General features: G+C 45.1%; 2 protein-coding genes across 2 annotated transcripts in view; both read left to right on the top strand.

Annotated features, from left to right (window-relative positions):
• LOC128725303 (dual specificity calcium/calmodulin-dependent 3',5'-cyclic nucleotide phosphodiesterase 1-like) overlaps positions 1–14,266 on the top strand; it is a 122,020-nt gene extending 107,754 nt beyond the window's left edge. The window contains exons 6-8 of the mRNA XM_053819037.1: positions 4,016–4,265; positions 11,264–12,554; positions 12,631–14,266. Of these exons, the coding sequence (XP_053675012.1) occupies positions 4,016–4,265; positions 11,264–12,554; positions 12,631–12,764 (1,675 nt within the window). The 3' untranslated portion in view covers positions 12,765–14,266. The remainder of the gene's footprint in view (positions 1–4,015; positions 4,266–11,263; positions 12,555–12,630) is intronic.
• Positions 14,267–16,731: 2,465 nt separating this feature from the next.
• LOC128726061 (trypsin inhibitor ClTI-1-like) lies at positions 16,732–17,104 on the top strand. Its single transcript, XM_053819843.1, has one exon. It carries the CDS (start codon positions 16,805–16,807, stop codon positions 16,994–16,996), a length of 192 nt encoding a protein of 63 aa, XP_053675818.1. The 5' UTR covers positions 16,732–16,804; the 3' UTR covers positions 16,997–17,104.
• Positions 17,105–27,892: the final 10,788 nt, after the last annotated feature.

Here is a 27,892-nt window from a genome sequence, read left to right as displayed (position 1 = left end):
CCTTTTTTAACGAACATCCAACAACCACCATTTCTAATCACAGTAGTCCGTTTCTTTGCCAGTAAAAAGAAAATCCCCTCCATCGAAGCAACCACAGCGAGAACCCTGAATGGCGCAATGTCGAGATACATTATCACATTTAATGATATCCGATTTTATCTCGATTCCGGCTTCGCAATCATTTATGCCCCCAGGTTGCAAGTGCTTTCGCAAAATACTGCAAAAAACAAGCCACAATCCATTTTATGTGTGCGGGCGCTTGAAACAATGCTACTCTAAATATCGCGTTCCGCAATTACAGACCGTACGACAAAATGTCCTGCTCCTGTGATGCAGCAGGACGCAGGATACGCTCATTATAAAACGATTCCCAAAACCCCACCCAGCCCGTATCCTGCGACCGGCTTCGAAGGTTTAACTATGGGTGTTCTCGACGTGTTTTTTTTTGTTTTCCTTTCTCAAACCCTAGGCCCGTCCCACCGCTTCTAATGACCCATTAACGCGAACCGGACGTTGTCGTTAATTGCGCGCTCGGGTCCTAGCGTTGTACTTCACCGTTGTGTGGCGGAAATAATCGACCAACCCGGGTCGGGGTGGGCAGAAATTATGTACCCACGGGGCCCACAAGCCGCGTAGATGAATTCCATTTTATTTTTTCGTTCATTTTCACCACCACCGGGGGTTCCTTGTTTTCGCCCATCCGGTTTACATGCAGTTCCTGGTTGGCGAAGGAGCGGTTCGTTACTAATGTACGGCCGCATGCAAGCCAGCGATAATGAACCATCCCCGATCGGGGTTTAGCAGCACTACTGCACGTGATGATTAAAATTATTTCCCGTTTATACAAATCCAACAACGTGCCTATGGTAGACTTGATAATTTAAACTGCTAACAAAAGCATGAAACGGGCAATGAAAGCCTTACTTTGCAAAACACATACAAAAATAAACACTTTTACACCATTAACGCGCGAAACGATAACTCACCGGTTATTGCGTAAAGAAAGCTTCCGCGATTGAGCGAAAAAAAGGAGCACGCAAAAACTCATCTCAATAAAATGAACATTTTTCCCGCCGCTTCCACTGGGGCCATTTTGTTTGTCTTTCGTGCGTTTGGCGCAAAAAAAGGCCTTCATCATTTTATCGACTTCGTTCGATGGCACGCCTCCCTTAAGGAGGGTGCAAATTTTCATCCCTTCCACGTCTCCCGTCGAAACGATCGTAGTCATAATATTTATTCATCGGCTCAATCGGAAAATGGTAATTGGAAGCGAGAAGGATTTTTCTTTGTGTTCTCTTCCACTCCCGTTTTTTGATTCGTTTGTTGCAACTTTTGATTGCTCGTTTGGATTTGTGGGTGTGTGTGTGTGCAAGGATTTCCCGAAAACCAATTGTGAAAAGAAAAGATTTACGAGCGGAAAAAAAATCCGATCAACTCAAATCATTTCGCTTGCTCTCAAAAAAAGGGCCACCGAAAACCCACAAATTAATTAAAATACGTCGCGTGCGGTTCGCCGGAACTGAGCTGCGAAACAATTAAGCGCAAATATCATTACACCGCGTGCAAAAGGGTTACATGTTAATTTATTTACGCATCCGGAGCTGCCCGGAATAAAAAAAAGCACACTTGCTTGTTTGCCTTAGGGGCGTGGATGTTTTATTACTTTCGCAAACAAATGCTGTTCATCTTTCACAGAAATGCACAGATTGTTTTTAACCAATTGTAATTGGCATTTTGCATGTACATAAAACACCGATAGCATTTTATCGGTGCCAGGAGCCGCAGCCCGGATGAATTTATTTTTGCTTCCCACTCCCGTAAGGGCTTCCTCTTCCGTTGCTATTAATTTGCAGCATGGGTAGAAGCTCTCCAGCGAGTGGAATAAAATAACACCCACGCGAACGGTTTGATGACCTTCAAATTTGCCCACCCCACCCAACCGACGCCAACGGAACACGGAACCGGCGTGGATTGCCCGGGCCATAAAATCTTCCTCGGGCGTAAAACAAAACGCCCACCGGGCGCAGGAAGCAGACACAAAATTTCATGCCCCACCAATCAGCAGTTCAATCCATCAAAGCTGACGGCGGCGTTCGCGAGTTATAGTTTCGCTTCCGGTTCAAGAGCCCCAGAGAGCGAGAGAGAGAGAGATAGGGATCAGGCTGTGGGTGCAAAGCGATTGCGCCCGGAATGGAAATGCTTCCGAGTTTAATATTACATTCCACTTCCCCGACCGAGTAGGAAATTGAATTATCTCGCCAGGCGGTCGCTATCTAGCGGGGTTTTTATTTTTCCGCTTCCGCGTTCGATCCGCGTTTGTACCATCAACAAAATTAAACCTATTATATTACGGGCCTTTCGGTGCATTATTAATTGGGTATTGCGCGGGAGGACGCTTGGGTGTATTAAATATTGAGAGTGCGCTTTCGGTATTAGTTATCAGCCGGCAGTAATGCAAGAAGCGTGTAAAAAAACCTTTTACCACATCCGGTTACGGAGGATCCATAATGCCGGTGATTTCTAGCAATCATCGTCAAAGGATTATTGCTGTCGGGGAACGGGTAAGCGAACTTTACTTTAAAAAAAGCAATATAAACCTGCCCAGACAGTTTTCCGTGACGTGCTTCTCCCCGAAGGAAATGCAACTGCAATGAAGCGTTCATGATGCGGTTTTAAAAGAAAAAAATACTAGCAGACAAACACCGCATTGCAGCGAGACATTCCACAGGAGAGTTAGAAGAAAGGGCAAATCAAAATCCAACAAAGGAATCATTCGAACGGAATGACCTGAACGGCGGGACAATTGTGAAGGTGCCGCCACAATCTAGCTCTAACGCGCTTGTTGTAACAACGAATCAAATTGCGCTTTCGCACGCCAAAAACTTACCGTCCAGGCGCCGGTTCTGGTACGAATGCGTTCGATCGGTCTGTTTAGAAGCGGTTTCGAAAGTTTTTTCGAGTAACTTTTCACCGGCATCGTTGGTTTTTCCGGCTCCAAGCTGCCGGAGCGAACGCAAAAAAAAAGTAGCAATCAAAACTCACACACGCAATCTCACCCACACAATAATAAACCCTTCGGAAACGGGCAGTTTCGGACAAAGAAATGTACGAATTTCCTCCTTCCAGGACGTGGGACAGTACGGACAGTAAATGCAACCGAGCAAAAGGAGTCAAAAGAATTGCTCTTTCTAACCGCACATCTCCGTAGTAGAATAGAATTCACCTTCTTGTGCACTTCAAGCTATGGTTATAAACCTCTTCTTCTAGCGAACATATGGCTGGAATTTTTTCCCGCACATCGACACACACACAAAACACAAAAAGGATGCAATTTTCTTCCGATAGCTTCGCCTTCCTGTCGCAGTAGCCCGCGGAATCAAAGTAGCCAGTGGCAGTGCAAGTGGCATCGAGAGTTTATTTTTGTTTTCTTCTTTTATGTTTTTTTTTTCTAACACATTTACTCGATTTTTTTTTCCTTTATTTTGTTGTGTTCTTGCTGAGAGTTTGTGGATTTATGATTGCTTTATTTTGTTACCATTTTCTTGCATTTTATTTACCATTTTTTCATCTGATTTTGCTCCATTTTTAATCTTATTTATCATACACAATTCTTCTATTTGTTTGAAATAATGTTTTGTTGTATGCAATTTCGTTTTTCTAACATCCACTTTTGCATTGCTCAATTATGCTTTCCCTCAAGCGTCCTTCATTGCTAGTTTTTATTTTGGCCCCCTTTTTTGTAGCATAATTTATCTTTTACCATCCACCCTTTTTGCTAACGAGTCCTCTGTTGTTCGGTAGAATGTAGCCCTTTTTATTATTTTCTTTTTCTGTTTGTCCCATATTGAAACGGAAAACGCCACCCGTTTCCCTCCCCCCGCAAACACATACTAACTTACCTTTTTCTCTCTCTCCTATTTCTCTCTTCTCTCTCTCTCTCACTCAAATGGTGCGCCATTTGCGGTGTAAAACGAATCGTAAAAAACCAACCCCCGGCAAACCGGCACATCTGCAGGCGCCTCGCGGACGAAGATGACGAGCTATCTGAGGTGCAGCCGGACGCGGTCCCACCCGAGGTCCGGGAATGGTTGGCGTCCACCTTCACCCGCCAGCTGGCGACAACGCGCAAGAAGTCGGACGAAAAGCCCAAATTCCGGTCGGTGGCCCACGCCATCCGGGCTGGTATCTTCGTCGATCGGATCTACCGGCGCGTGTCCAGCACCGCCTTGATGCAGTTCCCGCCTGAGGTCGTCCGCGTGCTGAAGGTGAGTGTGTGGAAGAACCCGATCGATCCCTTCCATCCACCAACTCCCTTGGTTCAGGGTTTCACACAAAAAAAAAGGACGACAAAATGGTCCCCAACGTCCCGTTGTCAGTGAGTGGAAAGGACGAGAAAAGGTTCCACTGTACCTTGAGAAGTCACTGGCAAAGATATACTGGCCCGTTTTCAAGCGAAAGAAACCTCCATTGGGTGTGCTGGTTTGGTGAATTTCCAGCCAATGGCTTCATGCGGCTCCGGCACTGGGAAATTGGATCTTTTGGTGATCGTTTCTTTGTGGTGCCCGGCTTCGCGAAACCCTCTCCGGAAATCGAGCGTTGTTCGCTGCGGGGCGAGCCATTTATCAGCACTTGACGAATGTTACCATTTGAATGCATTTCCACGAAATTCGGTTACACCGCTAACGAGAAAGGACACTCGGGCGGAAAACTTACAACTCCTTCGCGCAGGTACGGGTGCATCTGCATAAGTTTCGCGATGAAAATTACTTCGCTCAACTTGTGTAGTTATTTATTTGCTCGTGCCATCACAAAGGCGAGAAAAAATAACTCCCAAGGGCGTAAGAATGGAAAACAAGGAAAATGGCTATAGTTTGCCTATGGCTAGGGCTTCTTTTTGCAACAGGGACCTCGCCGTCAGGATGAACTTTTCGCTCGCGAATTGCTTGCAACAACGATAGTGAAGAGAAAATTGTACTGAAAACTTGGCTTATTGAAAATTGTGAAGCATAGAGTTAAACTAATTGCAGGTGTTTTAATTGCGGTAAACATATGAAGTAAAATGGTCAAAAAGTACCGAAAAAGAAAGAGTGTACACAAGTATACGTACGAAGGAAAATAATTATGTATGTAACATATCAGCCACCCTCTAAATTAGAGTACATAGGAATCATTTTAGACTTTAGTAATATTTCACATGCAATCATGCATATCGTTTGGCCTCAAATTTATACTTGGCGTATTGGAAGTTATGAATAATAGAATTAAATTCAAAGAAAATATATTCAAACCATTAGAAGCAATAAATAAAAATGTACAGAGGAATACAGATTACGTGAATATAGCTGTAAGGACACGTGTAATGAAAATGAAAAAAGATAACGAATGATATTGCAAGTAAAGGACATGTGTAATGAAACTGAAAAGAGATAACGAATGGTATTATAAGTAATTAAGAGCATGCATCTCATGATAGCTAGCGTTATCGATTCGTAGTCCATTAGGAATATTACTCACGTGTCCTGTTTCAAGTAAATTAACTCGAGAAGCAATACGAATGTGATGTTATTAAGCCATCGGAAGCAAAATGTTCAACGAGTGAAAGGCTGCATGAGAGAATGAGCTGCATGAGTGGCGGTAGTATTTTTTATTATTTTTTTACAGATCCCTGCATCCTCCTGCTGTATCCTGGACACGACCAAAGCCCTTGATGTGCTATGCTGATGGAAAGATGGAATCGAATTGCAGACAGAAGATGGACAAGACTCGCTGTGAAATGTTTTGCTGTCGGCTGGAACGTCGTCCTGAATTCAATGGAACGTTGATCGGTGTAAAACGTGTACGAGCTCGCGTTGCGCAATGATACAAACTAAAGATCGCTCTATTGCGTATGACTGCATGCTGCACAAAATGAATTAGCATAGTTTTTGTACAAAAAGCACAGCATTTATGCGTTTACGGTTGAAGAAAAGAAGCAATAAGGACATGCCCAACGATACTAGCAATAGTTCAGAGATGTGTATAACGGAAGAATGATTTATATCGTTTATAATATGTATTCCTTAACAAGCCTAAAAGAATGGATGTTTATTACAAAACATAGGTCATGATACAAATAGACAGAACAGGCTTAAACTGATCTAGAAAGTAGAAAAACGACCAATAGAAGCATGATTAATCCTAGCAAACGTGCTGGAAGCAGCTTTAAGATAAAAGGATATTAAAACAGGACCGGAATGTGAAGATAAAGCGTTGAAGAAGCATAAAAACAAAACAATTGCATATGTTTAATGTTAATTTAGGTACTAGAATAGATTGCGCACATGAATACATGCAAAATAGACGACTCGATCGTCTGTAGGCACTATACTACTATTTTAGGCTGTTTTTACATAAACTAGGACCATTTAGGAGGCAGAAAGCGTTAAAACTATGATACGAAATTGCGTCTACATTCAAATCCATCAAAATTTATCATGTTCTATTCGAAACTGGCAAATAAACACTGAAATGTTTCGATTAAACCACAAAACAACACACCTTTCTCGTGAATCTTATTTATTCGGATACAAAAAGCAAACAAACGCACAAATGGCGCAATTTAAACACAAAAAAAGCAATAGTAAACAAAGATCGTGCAGAAAAAAAACAAAACAAACAAAATCCAAACGCCAAGAAAATATAAGCCACGACGATATTGCTAGAAAACATAAAAAACATACCCAATAGCGACCGCGCGTCGAAAAATCGCAAGCAAACACGAAAAAAGCGGAGCGAAAATTTCGTCCCGAGCGAGCAGCGTTTGTCGCCAAAGTAACAGGGTCGCAGGATTTGCAGCAGGTAACTACCAGCCCGCTGGTATCGTCACGTGTTGGTTGACCTTGGGCGCCACGTGACCACTCGGCTGTGTTCGTCACCACGTGCTCGCTCGTGTTTTGACCCGAGCGCGGGCGATCGAGCGAGAGCGTACGATCGCGTGCGCGAGAGCAGCGCGGCACGCTACGCCAGAAGCACGTGGTGCGCTAAGCCATGCGCAAGCGAGACAACCATATCAGCGGACCGATCCGCACGGGGTATCCTCTGCGGTGCATGTTCTCCTGGTAGAAAAGCCGTGTTTTCGATCGAAAATTTTGCTCGCCAAAAACCGAAAAAACAGCGCGCGGAAACAGATCGTGACAAATTTCGCCGAGACGTGTTTGTTTTGATATTTGGTGATAACTTTTCGGTTTATTTTGATCGTTTTCTCGAAATTACATGCCAGAATAGTTTACAATTTCGGGTTTTTTACATTTTGTTCGTTTTTATTATTGCATCGCTTACGTTCGAAATGGTTCATTATTTCCAGAGTTACGCAAACAATTGATCCCTGCGCTTCCCCAATTGCACGGGTATTTTGTGACCGCTTTTCGTATGATGAATTTATTTATAAAACCCACATCTTCCACCCTCTCTGGTTTCCAATTATTATTTCTCGCTCCTTCTGCTTCCACCGTTCCCACCGATTGTTTCCCCCCCCCCCCTTTTCCATCGTGTTTCCGATGGTTTTTTATCAAAAGAACAGAGTGATAGGAAAATATTTTCCGCGCATCCGTATAAGATTAGCACGTCCGCCCTCACGCTCGAGTTCCCGAATGCGGGATGTGTTCCTTTCCATCCCCGTGGTACAGAACATTTTATTTATTATATCTCGTCCGCTTACGTGTGTAATTATGTATTTAATGTTATCTTTACAAAACATTCAACATTCGCAATTCCTTCCTACCGTTCTCTCCCCCGCCCGTTTAATGACTGGTCAACGCTTTTTACAATGTATACGCTCTGGTGAATACAACAGGACGATGCGGGATGTGGTGGGAGTGATGCTCGGGAGAGGGACTATCAGGATCAGCTAAGGACCTTAACATGGCGTTCGATAAATTAAGCGTGTGTTCACTGTATCCATGAAACTATAATATCTTTTTTGTGCTCTCGCGAACCTCCCTGCGATGTTGGCGATTTTTCATATCCTTTTTGCCTTCTCCTACTCAGCACCTTAACAGCTACAGCACCGTGCGCGGGCTAAAAACACACGCACGTTGGTATAAATTAAAACGATACACGATACCTCCAACCCACGCGCGCAGGCAGACTTAATTTGTTAGTGTACAGAAGAAAAACAATATAAAATAGCTTATCATAACCACTGAAACAGCACACCACTGCGGTGTGCTGTTCTGTCGCATAATGTGCGTCCATTTTTTCTTCCACATGCGCGCGATGTTGGTGCACTTAATTAAGAGTTTTTCACAACAACATAAAATAGAGACAAAAGAGAGAGAGAGAGTGAGAGAAAAAGTGGATACACATATTATAAAGAAAACAATACTTTTAACATCAGCCTTCCGTGACAAATCCTGGGGCGGAAGGAAAACACAGAACGCCACCCACGGGGTGGTGCGTTTTTCCACTACAGGTGTGTGTGTGTGTGTTTTTCCGGCCACCAAAACACGTAACATAACGTGCGCATTACTAAGCTACTGCTCTTGCCGCTGCTGCTCTTGGCTCCTCGATGGCTAGAGCTTGAGACCGCGCGTCGGTTCTCGCCTAACTTCCTCCCAACACCCACGTTATCTCTCTATATCTCCCTGGCCTTCGTCCTTGTTCCTACGTCCCTTTGGGCCCTGAACTAAGCTGACGATCACACGAACGGGTGCAAGCACACGATGGCGATGGCGCCTGCATCCATTTTATAGCAACAAACGCTCATATGCCTGCCTCGCCCTTAAAACGTGCTGCTGTGGCGTGACGAATTCCGTGACCGTGGGGGCGATAGTGGCGGCGCCCGCGCCCCTCTTTTGCCCTCTCCCTGGGTTCTCTCATTTGCGCTCCTTCAGCCGCAACTTCAATCCCTTCCGCCTGACCACGAGTCACAGATTCGAGGCCGATCGCTTCGAGGAGGCAGTGGTGTTGTTCTCTGTCGGCGGGAGAAGAGAGAAAAGAGAGAGAGAGAAAGAGAGAGAAAGAGAAAGAGAGAGAAGAGAGTCCACCGCAGGATAGGAACAGACAGGCGAAATTCCCCAAAAGAAGCCCCAAAACCCAAAGAAACAGAACGTTAGTGCGTCGGATTTCGTGTGTCTGCGTGTCTTAGGAATATGTGTGTGTGTGTGTGTGTGCTTGCCACCAGCCAAATGAAAGCGCAAAGGGCATGGGGAACAGGTTTTGGCAGGGGGGTGGGTGGTTTTCCACAACATCCGGCTTCTCGAATTCTCCGCGTCAGCCGACGCAAGGGCGCGCACGGACTAACCTTTCGAATCGAGCAGCCGCTGTCGCTTTGCCTCCGAGGCGCTGCTGTACAGGCTGTTGAAACCGGGCGAGGAGCTCCGATCGCCGAACCCGGTGCTGTTCTCCTGCTCCTCCAGGAACCGATCCATGTGGTCGGTCAGCCCCGGGTGGAGGTTGTACTTTTTCTTCTCGAGCCGGGCCTTGCTCGCGAACAGATCGTGCCGTTCCGTTTTCTTCCAGAGGTAGTAGAACTGAACCAGCTCCCCGACCGAACGGGTGCGAACCTAAAATGAAGAGACACCATTGTAGTACAGTCGCACAGAGAAGGCAAACGAACAAAACAACCCAACTCACCTTCGTCTGCTGGATCATGTGAAAGTCTTTCCCGTGCACGCGCAATCCATTCTCAAAGTTTCGGCACTCCTCCTCCGACCAGATGCTCATCTGCTGTTCCGGCACAGGCACGGCATTGTTGCTGATACGCCGTCGGCGTAGCGCTTCGTCGATGTTGTGACCGCACTGTTGCAGCAGATACAGCGACTGTTCGTCATCCCGCAGGTGGTTCCCGAGTGGAATCGCGTACACGCTGTTCGATTGTGGATCACCAGCACCACTGCCGGGTGTGACGCCTCCACCGGGGGTTTGACCACCACCACCACCCCCAGCGGGACCTTTTGGTTGTCCTGCCGGTCCACCAACACCACCCGGAGGGCCCGTAATCTTCACGAGGTAATCCTCGATCTCTTGCTCATTCAGGATCGTTGGGTTCCACAGCAGTTTGTCCTCGTTTTCGTACGGCAGTGCGTCATCGTACCGGCACAGGCCTTCCGGTATCACCGCCTGGAAGTCACTCCCCACCATGATCGTCTTTTTCACCTCCTCGTCTGGGATGTAATCACCGTCTTCCTCGTCTTCGCTCAGTGCCTGTGAGTCATCTGTCGGAAAAAAAAGCAAAAGGGTCAGTTCATTACATCCAAACACAGTGCCGAAAGCTGCCGATACTCACTGATAGGTTCAAACAACTGCCGCAACTCCGACGGTTCCTCGCCCTCATCCTCATCATCCTCCTCGTCGTCCTCGTAGTACTGCCCACCGGTTGGTGTTTGTGCTTGATCCTGCCGATGCACCACATCATGCTGGTTTGCTTCCTCATCGTGCCCATATCCAGCACCACTTCGTGATTGTGGAGGTTTCTGATGTTGTTGCTGATGCTGCTGTTTGCTTCCCTGCACCTGACGCCTACGCTGCTGCTCGTCCTGATCCTCATGATCTCCCGTCTCATCGTCATCCTCCTCATCATCTTCCTCATCCTCATCCACGGGAGGATCACCGCCAGAGGGTGCTACTGAAACCGCACTGCCATCCTGCGACGTCGGACTAGGGACTGACTTCTTCGGTTCCACCTTCAGCGAGAGGGCCACATCGTCCGGTTTACTTTCCTCCTTTACCGTGGCCAGTTCCGTTTTCACCGCAACACTGCCCTGCTTCTTGTCCTCCTCATCGTCCTGCTCGCTTTCTTCCGCCGCTTCTACCGATTCCCGTTTCACCTTGCACAGGGGGTCAGACTTTTGCTCATGTTCCGCCGCCACGTCCTGTGGCGTTTCGCTCGCACGTGGTTTACTTTCTTGGTCCTGCCGGTGGTCCTGGTTTGATGCGGTGGGTGGTACTACTGTTGCAGCTGCTGTTGATTGTGACTGATTGTGATCTTGCTGTTTTACTTCGGTCCCGGGTTGCTGCTTCTGCTGGTCCTCCTCGGTAGGCATAGTTACGGTCCTTTTTCGTTTTGTTTGCGTCCAGACGAGAGGAGGGAAAAAAGAGCGAACATGCGTACGTTAAGTGAAATGAATTGTCACGTTGTTAAAAAAAAACCACCATTCACCATCACCATGAACTATTATCGTCACCATTTGAGTGTCACTTTCATATCAACCGTCGATCTATCGAACCCCAAGACAACCCGCCCTAATTATGCTTCTGCCTTTTCTCTCTCCCTCTCTCCCGCTAGACCCTCGACGATTGGTCATTCGACGTGTTCGCGCTGGCCGAGGCTGGCAACTGCCAACCGGTGAAGTACCTCGGGTACGACCTGCTAAACCGGTACGGTATGATCCACAAGTTTAAGGTCCCACCGGCCACGCTCGAGACGTTCCTGACGCGCATCGAGGAGGGCTACTGCCGGTTCCGCAACCCGTACCACAACAACCTGCACGCCGCCGACGTCGCACAAACCGTCCACCACGTGCTCTGCCAGACCGGGCTGATGCACTGGCTGACGGATCTCGAAATCTTCGCCACCCTGCTGGCGGCGCTCATACACGATTACGAGCACACGGGGACGACGAACAACTTCCACGTGATGTCCGGTTCGGACACGGCGATGCTGTACAACGATCGGGCCGTGCTCGAGAACCATCACATCAGTGCGGCGTTTCGCGTCCTGAAGGAGGACGACTGCAACGTGCTGCAGAACCTGTCGCGGGACGAGTTCCGCGAGCTGCGCACGCTCATCATCGACATGGTGCTCGCGACCGACATGTCGTTCCATTTCCAGCAGCTCAAGAACATGCGCAACCTGCTGACGCTGGCCGAACCGCAGGTGGATAAGTCGAAGGCGCTTTCGCTCGTGCTGCACTGTTGTGATATTTCGCATCCGGCCAAGCGCTGGGACATCCATCACAAGTGGACGATGCTGCTGTTGGAGGAGTTCTTCCGCCAGGGTGATCTCGAGCGTGAGCTTGGCCTGCCGTTTAGTCCGCTGTGCGATCGAAACAATACGCTCGTGGCGGAGTCGCAGATTGGCTTCATCGAGTTCATCGTTGAGCCGAGTATGACGGTTTGTGCGGACATGCTGGAGATTGTTCTGGCACCGATCGCGCCCATCACCTGCAACGCGGCTAGTGGGGCGTCTTCGGCGGGCTCCTCGGCCGGACAATCGGGTGGGACAGCCGCCGCCATCGGTGGAAGTAGTAGCAACAGCAACAACAACAACAACAATAACAACAACAACAACAATAATAGCGTTAGTAATAGCAGTAGCATTAAAAGTACTACCAATACTCTTAGCGTACCGAGCAACAATACGAACAACAATGAAGCAATAAGTGGTGAGGGCGGTGAGGGCAAGGAGGGAGAGGAGGCGTCCCCTGCCCCACCCACGGCCACTCCACCGACCAGCGCGGGGGCGAAGAATGGAAGCGCGGATCCGAGCGAGAAACCGAACCGGTTCAAAATTCGCAAACCCTGGATCACCTGCCTGGCGGAGAATAAGAAAATCTGGAAGGAGCAAGCCGTCCGCGGTGAGTAGCATAAAGCAGCGAGATAAAGAACAGGATGTGTGTACTAATTTTGGACTTTTGTTTCCCTCTCTCTCAGATGCGGAAGCTAGGGCAGCAGCGGCCGCGGCGGAAGCAGCTGCGGCGGCGACAGCGGCTGAGGCCAGTGAATCTTCCGATGGGGCGGTTGACGGGACCGATGAGACGAAACCGGATGAAGCAGATGGAAATTAAGGCAGTGCGGGGATGGATCGCCGGTTCCGGAACCGGCAGAACCACTGACAGAAGCAACAGGATTGCTGCGTTCCGGTGGAAAAAAATATATATGTTCGAGACAAAACGTAGGCAAATAGGAGGCGTAAGGACGAGAACCACAAAGGAAAACCCACAACAAAAAACAACCACAACAAATGATAGTAGTAAAAGAAAACTAAATAAACTTTATTAAGCATGTAAAGCGAGAACGGGCATGGAGCAAAAGAAATCGTACTGCTGATGACAAAACAAAACAAAAACACACAGCTGGCAACGCTGTATATTTATTGGTACTGAATAAAGAGAAGGAAAAACAAAAGGAGACAAAGCAAAAAGAATATTGCAAAAAGGGAAGAAAAACACCCCCAAGCATGGGACGCAAATGGGAGGGAAAAGCAAGAAAAAGGAAATGAACAATGCGAATTCGATGAGAAATAGAACGAACATATTTACAACAGAGAGATAGGTCTATTTCCATGCAAAAAAAAGCACACACAATCACACACATGCTCACTTACTCACAAAATCATCTAAGCACGCGTTGCATCGCTAGAGATAGAGCCACACACACATTAACACAAAAAAGGGAGGCTAAAGCCGCTCTTTGGCAAGACGGCAGTAGTAAATGTCAAAAGATTTTCCCGCTGCTAGTAGAAAGGACACCAGAAGGACCGTCAGCACCCCTCTCATCCGAGTAGGCTTTAAAAAGCACGTGCTCATCTCATGAACATGAATAGTGCATATAAAAACTCAGCTCTCAAGCGGAACACGACGGAGAAAACAATTTTGGGTAGAATTATTTATAGAGCGCGATACCTGACAGCTGTTTAAAATAAAGCAGAAATTATGTTCTACCATCAAACAAAAACCACGCTGACACCGGACGCACGAATACGTTTGATTTTCCGATCGCTGGTTGCGACATTTTCATGGCCTTTCGTAGCACTCCGATCATCATCATCATCAGCACCCGACCTGACCTTTCTGACCTTCTCCTAGTAGAGTTCAAACGAAACCAACCGTTTACGGACAATCAGCAAGTGGTCGAGCTCCAGCCAAACACATTTAGGGTTTCCACCGGTGGTCTTTCCGGAGTATGCATTCTTTGGCGAGGATTGAACAAGAGCGCGACACAACAGTAGAATCGTTCGGAATTGCCTTAGATAAAACGTTTGCGCACCGTCTCTTGGAATGGAGCAAAAAAAAGTCTTTGAAAAAAAACACCCCATCTAATGGGTTTTAAATATTATTACCTTGTGTTTCGATTAAAGAAGAAAATAAGAACCCTGTACACAAAAAACTCATCGACTGCATCATGCAAGCATGGGTGGGGAAAAAAAGGATAAACGTGGAAAAATGTTACTTTAATTCGTCTCCATTTTTTCTACCGTCGTCCTGGAACGGTTTGCTGAAATTCCTCACAATGATCCGCGTGCTCTCTTTAATTAAGTCCGCAAATTAGCACTTAAATTATACGACACCCAGCCGAAGGTCAGAGCCATTTTGCGCCCTTCGCCGTTTTCTCCACCCTTCGGGGAGGCGCGCACACCCATTCACGGGCGTTGATGAAAGTTGAGAGTCGAGAAAATTGTGTCATAAAGTGACTCAAATATCAAACGCGCCCACCCAGCACCACGACGGAGGGTGTTGGTCGCCCATTTTGTCCAGTCCGGAATTGGGAGATGGAAGTTATTAATTATGGCGTTTTCACATCCTTTCGCCCCACGCGATAATGGCCGCAATTGCTTCACCGAAAGGTGCTGGAAGGGCAAAGAGCGTGCGTCGAGAGCGCGACAAAATGAAACAACAAAAAATATCCTTAGCCCGAGCCCGAGGCTCTTTAACTGAAGGATGAACAAACAAAGGGCGCTATTTTTCTATGCCACTGCTATGGGGGATGATAATATATTTTTTATGTATTGAAAAATAAACTACGAACCCACTAAACTGCTGCAAACAGTGAAATTTCTTATGTACTTTCTTATCTTTACACGAATGAAATGCGATACGCATTCGTGATACGAAATCCTTTTTTCAAAAAAGGAACAAACATTTCAACTGCGAGTTTCACAAATGCACACGGAAATTCAGAGACTTTTTTAACAACAAATCATACATACTTCATTAAAAGAGTTGTTGTTATACCGTTCGAGGATCGTTCTGAAATGCGTTAGAAACCACGATCGAATAACTGAACGGGAAACAGCTGCTGTTTCCCTAGATATCGCGTTCATCTTTAGACAACCAAAACACACCCAAAAGTATATATGTAAAAATAATAATCACTAGCACGATTCCTCCTTAAAATAATCGAACGGCCTTGAATCTAACTGAAACCTGCTCCTAGCAATTCATTACCACCTCGAAACGTTCCCCTTCCCTTGTAACGTATGAGAGATCCGGAAAAAAATTAAATTGCCGTGCAAAAGCGTTCCAAAACCCATGTAAAGGGGGCGAATACCGCGGACTAACTAACGAACCAAGCGGTGATAGGGATGAGGAACCTTCGTTACCTCGTGTAGGACACACAAAAAAAAAGGAAAGATTAATAAACCTGTTATTCTTCTGAGATATAGAGTGAAAGAGCGAAACAATTTACGATCAATCTTCTTAACCCAAACGCTAGGCAAAGTGTAATTTGTTATGAAACAATTGTTACATGATTGTTACCAAAAAAAAAAAAAGTATGGCTATTTTTTCTCGCTATACTCACGAATCGTTTCCACTCTACCGTTCGTTCTATTTCCCAAATTTTATATAACACGAAAAAGAAGCTATTTAAAAGAAAACATACACCACTAAGATTGCACAAATAAACATAAAATTTAAAAAGAAAAAAAAACACTACCCTACGGAGTAGAGAAGGAGAGAAGCAGCGTACTTTAAAATCACAAATATTCCACTCCCCAGGCATACATACAAACACACACACACGAATGCGCATGCTAAACAATCTGTCGGTGTGCGTTCAAGTAGACACATAAGCTCGTTAAGAGGACAAAGCATAAAGGCTACCACAGCTAGTAGTTTTAGGCCGCTCTGGCACCGAAAGCATAATCGAGAAGCTCTCCTCTTGCCACAATCATCCCCGGTAAGGACACAAGTCGGGGTTGAAGGACCTCAGAATTGTAGTCACGGTAAACTATGACAAGAAAAGCGGTACGACTATTTCTTGATGCGAAAAAAAATCCCAAGCAAAACGCCAACCTTTGGCATGGTTTTTGCTATTTGTAAGAGAAAAAAAAGGACACAAAAGCTTGTGCGTAGATCAAAAAAATGACCCTCCATTAAAGAACGCGACCAGCATAGGCCTAAAACAGTTCCGATCCAACCGCACCGAGATTAGAGCAGCTGACCTTCGGTCCCTGTGACCTTCGGTGTCGCGTGACCTTCTTCTCGGTGCGGTTCCAGCTCTCCCGGTTCTACCGACACTAACGCGTAGCATTTCATCTGTGATATAAATACACTATAGAGAATCTCTGCTTCAAGAAGTGCTCCTTGGTTGATAGAATTCCGTTACATTCGTCTTAAAGTATATAACAAACAAACATAACCCCGCTAGCTTGCCTTATCATATTCACGAAAGCCCCACGATTGGATTGTGTAGATCTTTTTTTTTTGCTTCATTGTGCAATTGTGCACACGCGAACCACGGCCTTCTTCCTGCGTCTCCCTTGGCCCGAGCGTTCCCGCTGGTGGTGTAAACAAATCGTTTAATGTGTGCTTTGATTAACAACTTTTTTTGGGAAATTTCCTTCAACCCAAACCTAGACCTAGACCCTCTGTTATCAATGAGGAAGCAAACGACAGCAAACAGTCGGTTGAGACAAAAAAAATCCCTCATTCACTTCTAATCGGCTATGTACAACGATCCTGCCGCCCTATCGGAGGGTCGTATTTAAATGCGCCATGGCTCGATCGCGATCATCCCAGTCGTGCCTCGGACGTAGATCGGTTTATTGTGCCAGTATCATTCTTGTTTTTTTTGTTGTCAAGACCCCCTCGAGGCCCATCAAAAGATGAAGCTGCTGTTCCTGTTGAGCTTCCTGCTGTGCGCGATGTTGGCCGCGGCCAGCAAGTACTCGTGTCCTGCCTGTCCGGCTAACTATCTGCCGGTGTGCGGTACCGATGGCAAGACGTACTCGAACGAGTGCGCCCTCGAGTGCACGGTTGGACCGCAAGTCAAAGTGGCTCGTCCTGGAGAGTGCTAAGCATAAGAAAAGCGGCCAAATTGAAACGGCGAACCTGATCGGAAGGGCAACGCGACCCATGGAGCTCAGGCGGAGCCGGGATAGGTTATTATTTTTTTTTTCATATACGTACGCAAAGCAATAAAAGTAATGTGTTAAAGTAGCATTAAACACGCAAACACCGTGTACTCGGAATATCGGATCTTTCTTGATCAGTATTTTGCCAAGCGATCGGATTAGAATGCAAAAAATTCGCTTTTGTTGCATGGAAAGAAAGCCACGAATGCCACCAGCACGCTCAGGTCAACTGATAGGCCGGGGATTCGTTAGACACCAGGAGGCAAATCAATCTGTAGCGAGACGGCGCAACATGAGATTACATTTTTTGTTCGCTTTAACACATGCACACAAATTTTGCAACAGCACCATCTCGTACCACACCCCATGCTTGTCGTGTTCTTGAGGGAAATGATGAAGAAGATCGGGCCGGCAAATAATGATCCAACAAACCAGAAAAGAAAAGTCTTACAATAAAACAAGTTGTAATATAAATGTTAATCCAACACAGACGCATGCCCCAGGTTGGGTCCTCTAGGTGTTTAGTAGCGTGAATGTAAGAGAGAAAGATAAGAGAAAACGGAGGGAGTGTGTGTAATGTACAGTGCAATGTAAACTTTAATCTAACATATGCTAGGCATCTAAGTTTTTCACTGTTTTTCGGTTCGATTATCACAATAGACAGTGGCACAGAGACGTACACTTCTGGAGGTGAAAGTTCGTCGGAGAAGGACGGATGGACGTAGCATCAAAAAAGAAATAAATACGCCAGAGTAGACAACCTATTCCAATGGTACACAACCCCTATACGATTAGGAACAAAACTCACATACACACACATACAACAATGACACAATTTTTTCTAACATGTCTGATTGAGGGACCAGTCTTTTAAGTTTCGCCATTGCTCATTAAGCACCTCAAACCATATTTCTCCACTTCCCCGGGGGCACGCGTTTCTTCTGACGGCGTTCCGGGGATGAACAAGTGGATCAGTCAGCCCTCGGGAAAGGACTACTAAAGGACTGCAAGGGGGGCCCAGCCATGCGATCGCGACTCAGCATGTCTCGAATCTCACTTTTCGTTCCTACTCGAATGTCGGGGAGGAGCATCAAGCCGATCTGGTAATTTCTTCATTTTTCCAGCCCAAACTAAAGTTTAGGGGTTAATGTAACAGGAGCTTTTCACTATCCTTTCGCCTTCTCAACACCCCCATTGTGAACACAATCTTTTCGGGCACCGCACTAATGCGGGCACGATAAAACGTGCACTAGTTTCGAACGACTCCTTGAAAGACAATCCTTCCTGTTTGGCTTTCCGGGGAAGGCATTCCGCCACTCCACCGGATACATCCCCATCTTTCATCTAGCTCCCCTTTAACTCTCTCCTTTGATTAACGCCCGGCACAAGGGAAGCGGCCCATTTAGCGGCATTGGACACATTTTGATGGCCCGTGAGCAATGGTGACGTAGCTTAGCAGTAAGGTGCCGTTATCAGCTGAAATTGGGATCATAGCTTTATTACGATAGGATTATAGCGGGCACTAGGCACCAGACCAGGACAGGGCACAGGAGTTCGCCGTTCGCGACCGATACAAGTGACACGAGTGCTCCGGAACTGGCACACCCGGATTTGGCAGCATCCGATGGCCGATCCGTTCACAACACTGTAAATAGAAGGCATGCTCTGATCCACTAGCAGCGGCCCAATGAATGTGGCCTGAGGGAAGGTAACGCAGGACCGTATACATATAAATATAGAAATATTCATAAGTAATAAAACATCACATAATTGTATGGTTAATCGAAACGCGTAAGGATTCTTCTACGGGGGGTTGCCTCGTAAAAACACCCCCAAAGCACAATACGTTGGGGAGGAAAATGGAAACGAATGCAAGCTCACAGACCAGCCAGACCAGCTGCTCAGGGTGTGTGTGTGTGTCTGTAGACTTTTTACTATCCTCATTAACCGATCCTCATCCCTCTTGTGATCCTGTATGTATATATAACCCCAACCGGAACAATATTGTAATAAATAGAGAGAAGTGCAATCCTTGCACCGTAGTAGCTGGTGTTGGAGTATACTACCAACACACACCAGAAAATTAAACCTTGCTAGGGTAACATAGTTCCATCTGATCACCAGAAGACAACACAGTTTCGCAAATCCAAAGTAGCAAAACCAAACAAAAACCTTTGCGTATATGTACGTGTACGTGTGTGTGTGCGTCTGTATGTGGATGGAAGACTGGAGGGAGTTAGATTGTTATAGAAAAAAAACTAACCATGTCACCCGCTGGTAGGGAATAATGCATTAGATGGATAGAAAGAAGAAAAAAGCTTTCTAAAGTACTGTATGTATCTAACACGCAAAGAGATTTATTATAACTATATTATAAGAAAGAATAATTCATCCAACAGACTTGGGCGGGTTATGGGTGAATCTGGGGAGTTGGAATAAATGAGCATGCACACACGGGGTGATACGGTGGCGATCGAATTAATTTACAATGTAAGACGTGGGGAAAAGCGTTTGCGAGAAAATAACTATGCACCAAAAGAAAAGAGACGAACGATCGGGTTGGATGAACGATAGAGAGCTTCATTTGTACGAAACTATACACGTTATACTGGACCGTATCATAAGCGTAGCGAACCATCGTCCTTGCATTGCGAGATGCTAGTGTGTGCGAAACGAATTACTACTACAGCATTACCCGATTAACAATACCCTCAAACGGAATTGATCGAACTGATGAAGAGTGCAAACTCCCTCCGTCCTCTAAACAGGTACAGGAGACAGAAAAGCAGCTTGTAATTCACTCGAACAGGAGCGATTTAGTGTGGCCAGATTTAAGCTTTTCTCTCGTTTTTGCACCGATCCAATTTTATCTGGCTTCTAATTCGAACGCGTCGAATAGCGCCAACATGAGCACGCTCACGGACGTCCGAAGCGAACCGGAACGGATTGCACTATGCAAACGAAAAGCCAAAGTCTAATCAAGATTTCCCCCGCAAACAAAAACAAAAAACTAGCAAATCAGCCCAATAGAGATCACGAACGAAAGAGATGTTGCAGCACAAATATAACGATCGATTAGCGTTCTCACACATCACACGTCAGCGATAGCGGCCGGAATGGCTTCACTAATTTAGAGCAACTTACTGCTACTACTTGTTTCGATAGAGCAAAAGCAAACTGACTAAACTGAGAACCGAGTGATAGAAGATGCTATTGCGAAGGCTTGAGGATAGAGAAGCTAGCGTTTGATGTTTTGCATGAATGTCGACACTAGGAAAAGCGGACACATTAGTTCTACAGCCACTCTTTACACGCTTCTCACACTTTCAGCGACCGAATATAGTGGCAGCACGAAGAAGAGAGAAAGATGAAAAATCGAAGGAGATATTCACTCTAGACTATCCTAAAAATCTGTACATATTTTGATTACTTTATAACTGACGAAATAAAACATCTATTTAATTCGTTGCTGAACCGCGTTTTCAACTCGATGACACGAGATCCAGCTTGGTTTGTAAGTAAGTATTGATAACTAATTGAGCTGACTAAGTCTGGTGTATTATTTTGTGATCTGACAAGGATCTTTTATGATCTGTACACAATGATATAACACTTTGAACTTAAAAATTGATGTTTTTTATCTAAACCTAGTGTTTAAGCATCCGACAATGATCTCTTACAATCAATAATATTATTTTCGATTATTTTCAACTGATTTTTTGATACGAAATATAGACATTATCTATGTTTCCGCTAACGCTAACAACTCTCACTTCCGGAAAATACATCTAGTTCTTTAAAAACTCTCACAATCAATAATACTATTTTCGATTATTTCTACCTGATTGTTAGAGAACGGCATTATGTATGTTTGATTACGCTTACAACACTCAACCCAGTATTGAAAAAAGGTTTAAAGCTAAATGTACCATACAGAACTACTGCGTAATTACTTAGTTACTATTATTTATTATAAGTAATATTGAAAGACAAATGATTCAGATCGTAGAAATGTGTAGCAAGTTTTGAACTAAATCATCGTTCATCATTAGCATTTTTGAGATTCTTTTTAAATTTCGAAGGAAGGGGTATATAAGAGACCCTCTTATTTCCCATTTGAAGAGATTACTTCTTTCTATACAATAAGAAAAAATGCAGCATTTTTTCTCAATACTCCAACAAGAGGGTACATAAAAGTCCCATTTCCTCTCACAAATATAAAGCATAAGAGCTGCCCTATTACTAATTTCTATGAAATCAGACATGGTATACGTTTAAGTAAATGTTTTCACAAGCAAAGCCATTTTTGATAATAAAACAAGTTAATCCCATATCCGATAACTCTGGAAAATTACGCACTTATTAGCAAAGTTCCCTCTACATAGCAAGCTACCTCTTTAACGGAGGCAGATCATCCGAATAATAAACTAAAATTAAGAAAAATGGGAGGAGGGTAAAAACTGGGATCTCATAACACCAATCCGCTTGGGGCCTCATCGAGATTTGATCTGTTGCAGCAGATATCAATAAATCCTTACTATTCGTCGAGCTCATACAGAATTGTCTGAACCTCATCTTTGAGAAATGTCCTCAGCTCTATTTTTACGTAACGAATTCATCAGTTACTATATTATCCTAGGCGAAGTTCTATATCAAAGGTCTACTACCTTAAAGAAGGACTCTTCTCTACTACCGAAAGCTGCCATTTCGATACCTTCGTTACGGATCTTTTAGTTAAAGAAGATGTAAAATGTTATAACACTAAAATAAATTTGTGTGAACATGATGTAAAGGTTGCATATAAATTTCACACCCACCATCTATAAACAATCACGTAATTAAAGAAATTTGGCATTCCAACCACAAGACTCAGATAAGATCTAAAAAAGCTCACATCATTGCATTGAAAAAACTTGCACTCTTATTTTGTCCGGAAAGGTTTCACCTCTAATTGCCACTTGCCCGTAACCGGTTCCGTACCCTTCACCAATCCAGTTAAGAATGTTTGACGCGTCTTGAGACAAAGGAGACACTTACCGCCTGGAACGAGAACAAAGATGTAAGCAATATGTTTGGAAGGCGCGCTTCGGAGTCGTTATTAACTAGCGATGCGTACTTACGAATTCAGCTTCAGGCAATTTGCCGATATCCGCTGCGCTTCCGGAAGGCGTTCGCTGCTGTTTGATTGTCTAAGCACACGACCGGGTGGCACACGAGTCTTATCGTACACAACAAAAATCACGTACGCCCGCCGCTTCACTTGATCGGCGGCCCGTGCGCGGGACTTCACGGGCGCGTAGATTCTGCTTAAACTACAGCTCAAATCGATTCCACAACAACCGCACAACCGCACTAGGATTAGAAGCACCGGTAGCGATATCAACGAATATCATGAAATGCCTAGAAATAGCGATTTAATCGAATTTTTGCACACCGCAAAGAAATATAAACATCCTAGGCGTTTTTTTTTTCCTTTTTTGACAGCACATTTCATGACAGCTCGACAACCATTTTGTGACAGCTCATCCAATCACTGCATGATTTCTAGTGGTAAAGTAGAATGACAGCGTAAATTAGCTTATTTCTTCTCAACATGAAAAGTTCTATAAATTATTATGTATGTTCTTCGTATTACTTACAGGTTTTAATGTGCATAATCCTAATAAGAAGATTTGCATCACATTTGATCAGATTTCAAGGGTATCATCGTGTCTTGTACGGTAAATGAGTTTGACTTAAAATCCTCTTAAGATTATTATAAATACTACGTGAAAATAAAAACAATAAGACACGTATTCAAGGTACAGATGTTACTATCAAAGAAATTAAAATCAACTTTCGAAATTCTACTGTAAATCTGCATTCGTTGTTGCATCTGAGCTTGCATCAATGCATTAATTGACTGAAAACCGACGCTTCAGTGAGCTTCTCTAATTCTTTCGAAGTGTCAGTCGGTGCAGGGCTAAACTTACTGTATTAAAAATGAAATAATTATTAACTCAACAATTTCTTCTTCATGACGTTAACATTAGCTTAAATCTGCATCTCCTGATTGCTTTTTCTGATGTGCATCTTATATTTACAAAATAAACTCACCTATCCCAATATTGCAATCACCACCCCTGCTCGAGTGCTGCTGTCACAGTCGCCAAGTCAAGCAAGTGCAAAAAAGCATAATAAAAACGCGACCCGAATGGTGAGAAAACGGTGCGCTTTGTGGCACATTAGAAACGTAAAGCGTTGACCGATGGACGGAGAACCGCCCGTGACCGAGGAACACCGCTAATCGACCGTAGAATATGTGATTTCGTTCGTTCAGGCCGTGTTTTGCGCAACAAAGTAAATCGCCTGCTGGCCCTTGTTGGCGTATTCCCGTGCATACGCGTGTGTGGCTTTGTATGTTTGTGTCGCTTACCGCGAATCTTCTTCTCACCGTGCGTTTTCACGTTGTGCCCGATTGGTGTGAATTCCAGCCGGAGGCTTTCTGCTCTTCCAACGCACATTCCGCGCATTCCTTCCTCTTGCTGCGGGTGCTTTGTCCCGCAGATAAAATCCACACCCGGAAACAGACAAAGACGAGCGCGAAAGCGCAGATCTCCGAGTGACGTATCCTTTCCCAGCCAGGATACGGTGGTGCACGCAGATGTAACCTCTTTGCAGTGCAACCGGCACTCGGTGGGTATCGTACCAGGAGCGGATTAATTTGATAAAAAACCTCTTCCGTGGCCACCTTTCGCTAGATAGTGCGGTGCGCTTGAGTTGCATTGCAAGGACTAAACGTCCCACCTCCCGGGGTACGTTTTAGGGCGTGTGTGTGTGCGTAGCAAAAGCGGTGTAATCGACTCGCGAAAATAGAACGCATCTCATTTCCCAAACCCCGCCACTTTGGTGAGGGGTTGCTTAATTTTCCAGCGGTGGTGAAAGGATACGGTAACTCGATATGCCGCCTGGCACTTTCCGTTCAGGCGGTAAAAACCATTTTTTTTCTTCACTCTCCCAACTGCATGACTTTTCTTGCATTCCCCGTAAGAACACCCGTGGAGTGCATTCTGCATTTCACAACGTGTGCACCGACGGGAACGAATGCAGTCCACGTGTATGCTGCTGCAAGTGCAGCGAAACTTGCTTAGCTTGCTTCGGCTGGGTGTTAATCAATATCAATTAATTCGCAACAGCGTTGGTCATTTATTTACAGCACAAAATGTCTCTCCACGAGTGAAATTGGTCCGAACGGCGGTGGTAAAAAGCGTGCATGTGTGTATGTCTCGTGTTTGTGTGTGCGTGCGTGTGTGCCCGTGAATGCCCAATTTTTAAAGTGTAAAACTAAAGCGAGTAAAAACGGCACGGAGAAAGCAAAGTTTCGATCATTTCGCACCTCCCAAAAAGAAGCTGCAGCATTTAGCCACCCATCGTTTATTCATCGCTTACAGCCGTGCGGCGTTTTTCCGGCAAGAAAAGTAAAAGGCACAAGCAAGGTGAAAAAATAAACACCGGAAATTAGCGTGGAACTAATCGCCGGAATAGTGGTGGAAAAAAAAAAAGTGAACAAGAGCCGAAATGCTCACTTTTGGGACGCTGAACATCGCTTGTATTGCAGCACCGAATCCTTCCCACGCCCGGTAAGCAGTTTTGGTCGAAATTTTCTTTTCGTTTTCGCTTCCTTTATGTACATTTCACACGAGTGTCGAGGACCTATTAGTAATCCTGACGGTGAGGTATTGGCGTGCAGAACTCTGTCCCGTTTCTTATCGATGGAGGCCCATTACGCACTGAATGATTCATTTGAGATAACGAAATTGTTTGAACATTGTGAACAGTTTCTTCGTCATCGTGGCGATAAATGAGCCTCTCGCATTGAAAGTGAAATTGTGCGTCTTTTTATATGACACCTGTCTTAGCTGGCAATTTCCACTGAAACGTGTTCATTCATCATTTGTTTGCACATATTTTTAAACCCCATGAGAACATCATAATGATGTAGCTTTTCTTGCATCAATTATCCTTCCGAATGTGCTAACATTTTAACGTAAAGAAAAATAATTGCTCTCTTTCACATGAACAAATATTTAAATTTGAAACGCCGTACCGTGCAGCATCAATGAACCATTCAAAGAACTAGTTAGAGACGAATAGTTTGAGTTGATGAAAAAAAATAATCCCTTACTGACACCTTGTGTAAGTGTTAGAAAACTCGTTCTCTATTGTATAATATTGCCAAATGCATGAAGGGTATAAAGTAAATTTTATATAAAAAATATTGCCTAACACATGAGGAGTTAATAAAGACACTAAATCCGATCGCTTTCAATTTGAGATTCAAGCTTTTACAGCTTTTCTCTAAGCATCCAAGTAGGCATAGTTTAACGGTGACGGAACGTCCCATCTGTTAGGTCTACCCGCGAAACCTCTTGACATTAAGACATCATTGGAAGAAGGGGTGTCCATGATCGTCGTCCCATTTGTTCGCCTCAAGATCGACGCCATTCCGTCCGACTTCCATAACCGGTCAACCTGACCGACCGATCTGTGCGAAGTGGTTTGCGGTTTCTGTGATCGTCTTGTTTCGTCGGTTTTTCTCCACCGTACGTCGCAAAAACGACTGGGGCGAACTGTCGCGCGAGTGTCGCGCGAGTGTCGCGAAAATTTGTTACGCCATCTCTCGTCCACCAAAAGCTTTTGAAAGAAATATAATCACGACGAGCTGGGTTTTGCTTTTCTTTTTGTGATAAAAGAAATGCAGCACTAATCGAAGCTTAGGCCCGAAGCACGCTCTTTCCGCTTTCTCCTCTCGAGGAGAGCAACCGGATAGTGACGGGTGTGTCTTTTTTTATATCTTTTCTGTCATTCGAGCGAAAGATTCGACAGAGAAGAAAGTGGAACAGTTTTTGTTTTGTCCTCTGATAGTAATGTTAAATTTATTCACTAAATTGGAGGGCTGATTTCAACCGAGAAATCATTAAGCTGCTTTTAATAACAACATAAACGGGATACTATTTTTTTCCGGACTTTATGAAATTGAAATTTCACTAAATGTATGATAAAAAGTGTTCAGAAACGGACGCTCAGATTACAAAAATTGAATAACTGTATATGGTCAATACAATTGGCGGAATAATTAGCAACTAAAACGTTCTCTGCGTATAACCCTCCAGATAACTAACTCGCCCCGTCGCCGGTACCTTATTCATTCTGTTCTCCTTCCTGCGCTAAAAACTTTAAATAAGCAACTTCAAAAACATATGCCGCCCACCTTGAGCCCGATCCTCCCTATTCCTCTGCCCACCCTGAAAACTAAACCCGCACGGAGCGGGGCGTTATGTGGCGTCGGGGCTTATTTGTGTTTGCGCTGCAATTTGAATTGATAACGAAGCCGGCGTGAATCGTAAAGTGTGTCGATGGCAAACGCGGATGCAAAAAAAGAAGAAGAAGAAAACAAAAAGGGTCGTCCGTGTCCCAATCCAATCCGCGCAACCCGTAGGGCGGCGGCGTACGCAAACGTTTACCATCTTCGCGATAAAACGATTTGTACCGACGCAGGTCGCGCACTTCCGGCCACTAAATAGGGCTGGGTTCAAGCCCGTTAGTGAATTTCGACAATCCAATTGTCGGGGAGTTGCAGTTACAAACCCCCTCTCCCCCCTTTTGGGGAGGGTTAGGTGCCACACTTTCGGAAGCACGATCCTGTCTGCTTCCGATCGGTGTCAGTTCCGTTTGTACGGGAGCCCTTTTTTTCCCCATACTACTGCAGCTACTGCTGCACCGTTTCACTGGCTCCAGCGCCGTTCGAGCGTGAGGGGACCCTTGTTGTGCCTCGCGAGACTGCACCCCACGGAACATTGAGTAGCAATTACGTTGAAGTTTGAGCTTGCCGCACGAGAAGGCCGCACCCCAGAGTTAGATTGGCTTTTCGAGAGAGAGAGAGAGAGAGAGAGGATGAAAAAAAAATCAAACGGTACGACTATCCCGCAACAAAGCAATGGAGAGAGGGTGCATTTTACAACCATGTTATGTGGAAGAAATGCATTTCAACACATACAATTGTGCTTGATACCGTTTGAAAATCCATTATCATCTCGTAAGGGGTTTTAAGGTGCGCTAAAATTAGCCAATAAATTTTAAATACGCAACCAAAGTGACATTTTTGCTGACACTGATACCGTCTCCACCTAAAGCACCTGTGATGAGTTTCTTAACGTGGGCGCAATTTGTAGCCAGACGATCGAATTCAGCAGCCCAGCACAACAAATGCTTCATTAAATTAGCTCCATCAGCAGCAGCAGCAGCAGCAGCGCGTGCCGGTTGTCGCGGAAAAGCTTTCCACGCGCCAGCCGTCATTGGCTGAGGCGGGATGTCCTTTTTCGCGACTCCTCCGTCACACGCGGCGAATCCCGTCAAAAAAGATTGAGCGTCAAATTGACGTCATCGCTGCACGTAGCAGCGTCGTTTTCCGGGGGGGTTTTTCACCGAATTCGGTTCTGGGATGGAACACACAATCCAGGAAAACTCCTCGATAACGTTGCTATTTTTTTTTTCATTTTCTTATCCTCTTTCCAGTATGCTTAGAAATTTGATTTGGCTTGCATTAAATTGCTCGCCATTTACCAGCGTCTCGACGTGGTATCTCTAGATTTGGTTGAGAATTAGCGTTTCGCTGATGGCATATCGCATCACAGAAGGCGACTAAAACCAATGTGCTATGCATGTGTGCAGAAAATAACACGTGCTTTTTTCGTATTCTTATGCTAAAGCGCGCTTCTTTGCGTGCTTCCACTTTTTTCGTTCATTTTACCACAGCATGTGCTAAAGCAGGAAGGCATGGCATACTTCAATCGGATGCTC

This window comes from Anopheles nili, chromosome 3 (assembly GCF_943737925.1).
Source record: "Anopheles nili chromosome 3, idAnoNiliSN_F5_01, whole genome shotgun sequence".
In the NCBI taxonomy this organism is placed as follows: domain Eukaryota; kingdom Metazoa; phylum Arthropoda; class Insecta; order Diptera; family Culicidae; genus Anopheles; species Anopheles nili.
Note: the sequence above shows the minus strand (reverse complement) of the source record. Positions and strands in the feature narration are given on the sequence as shown.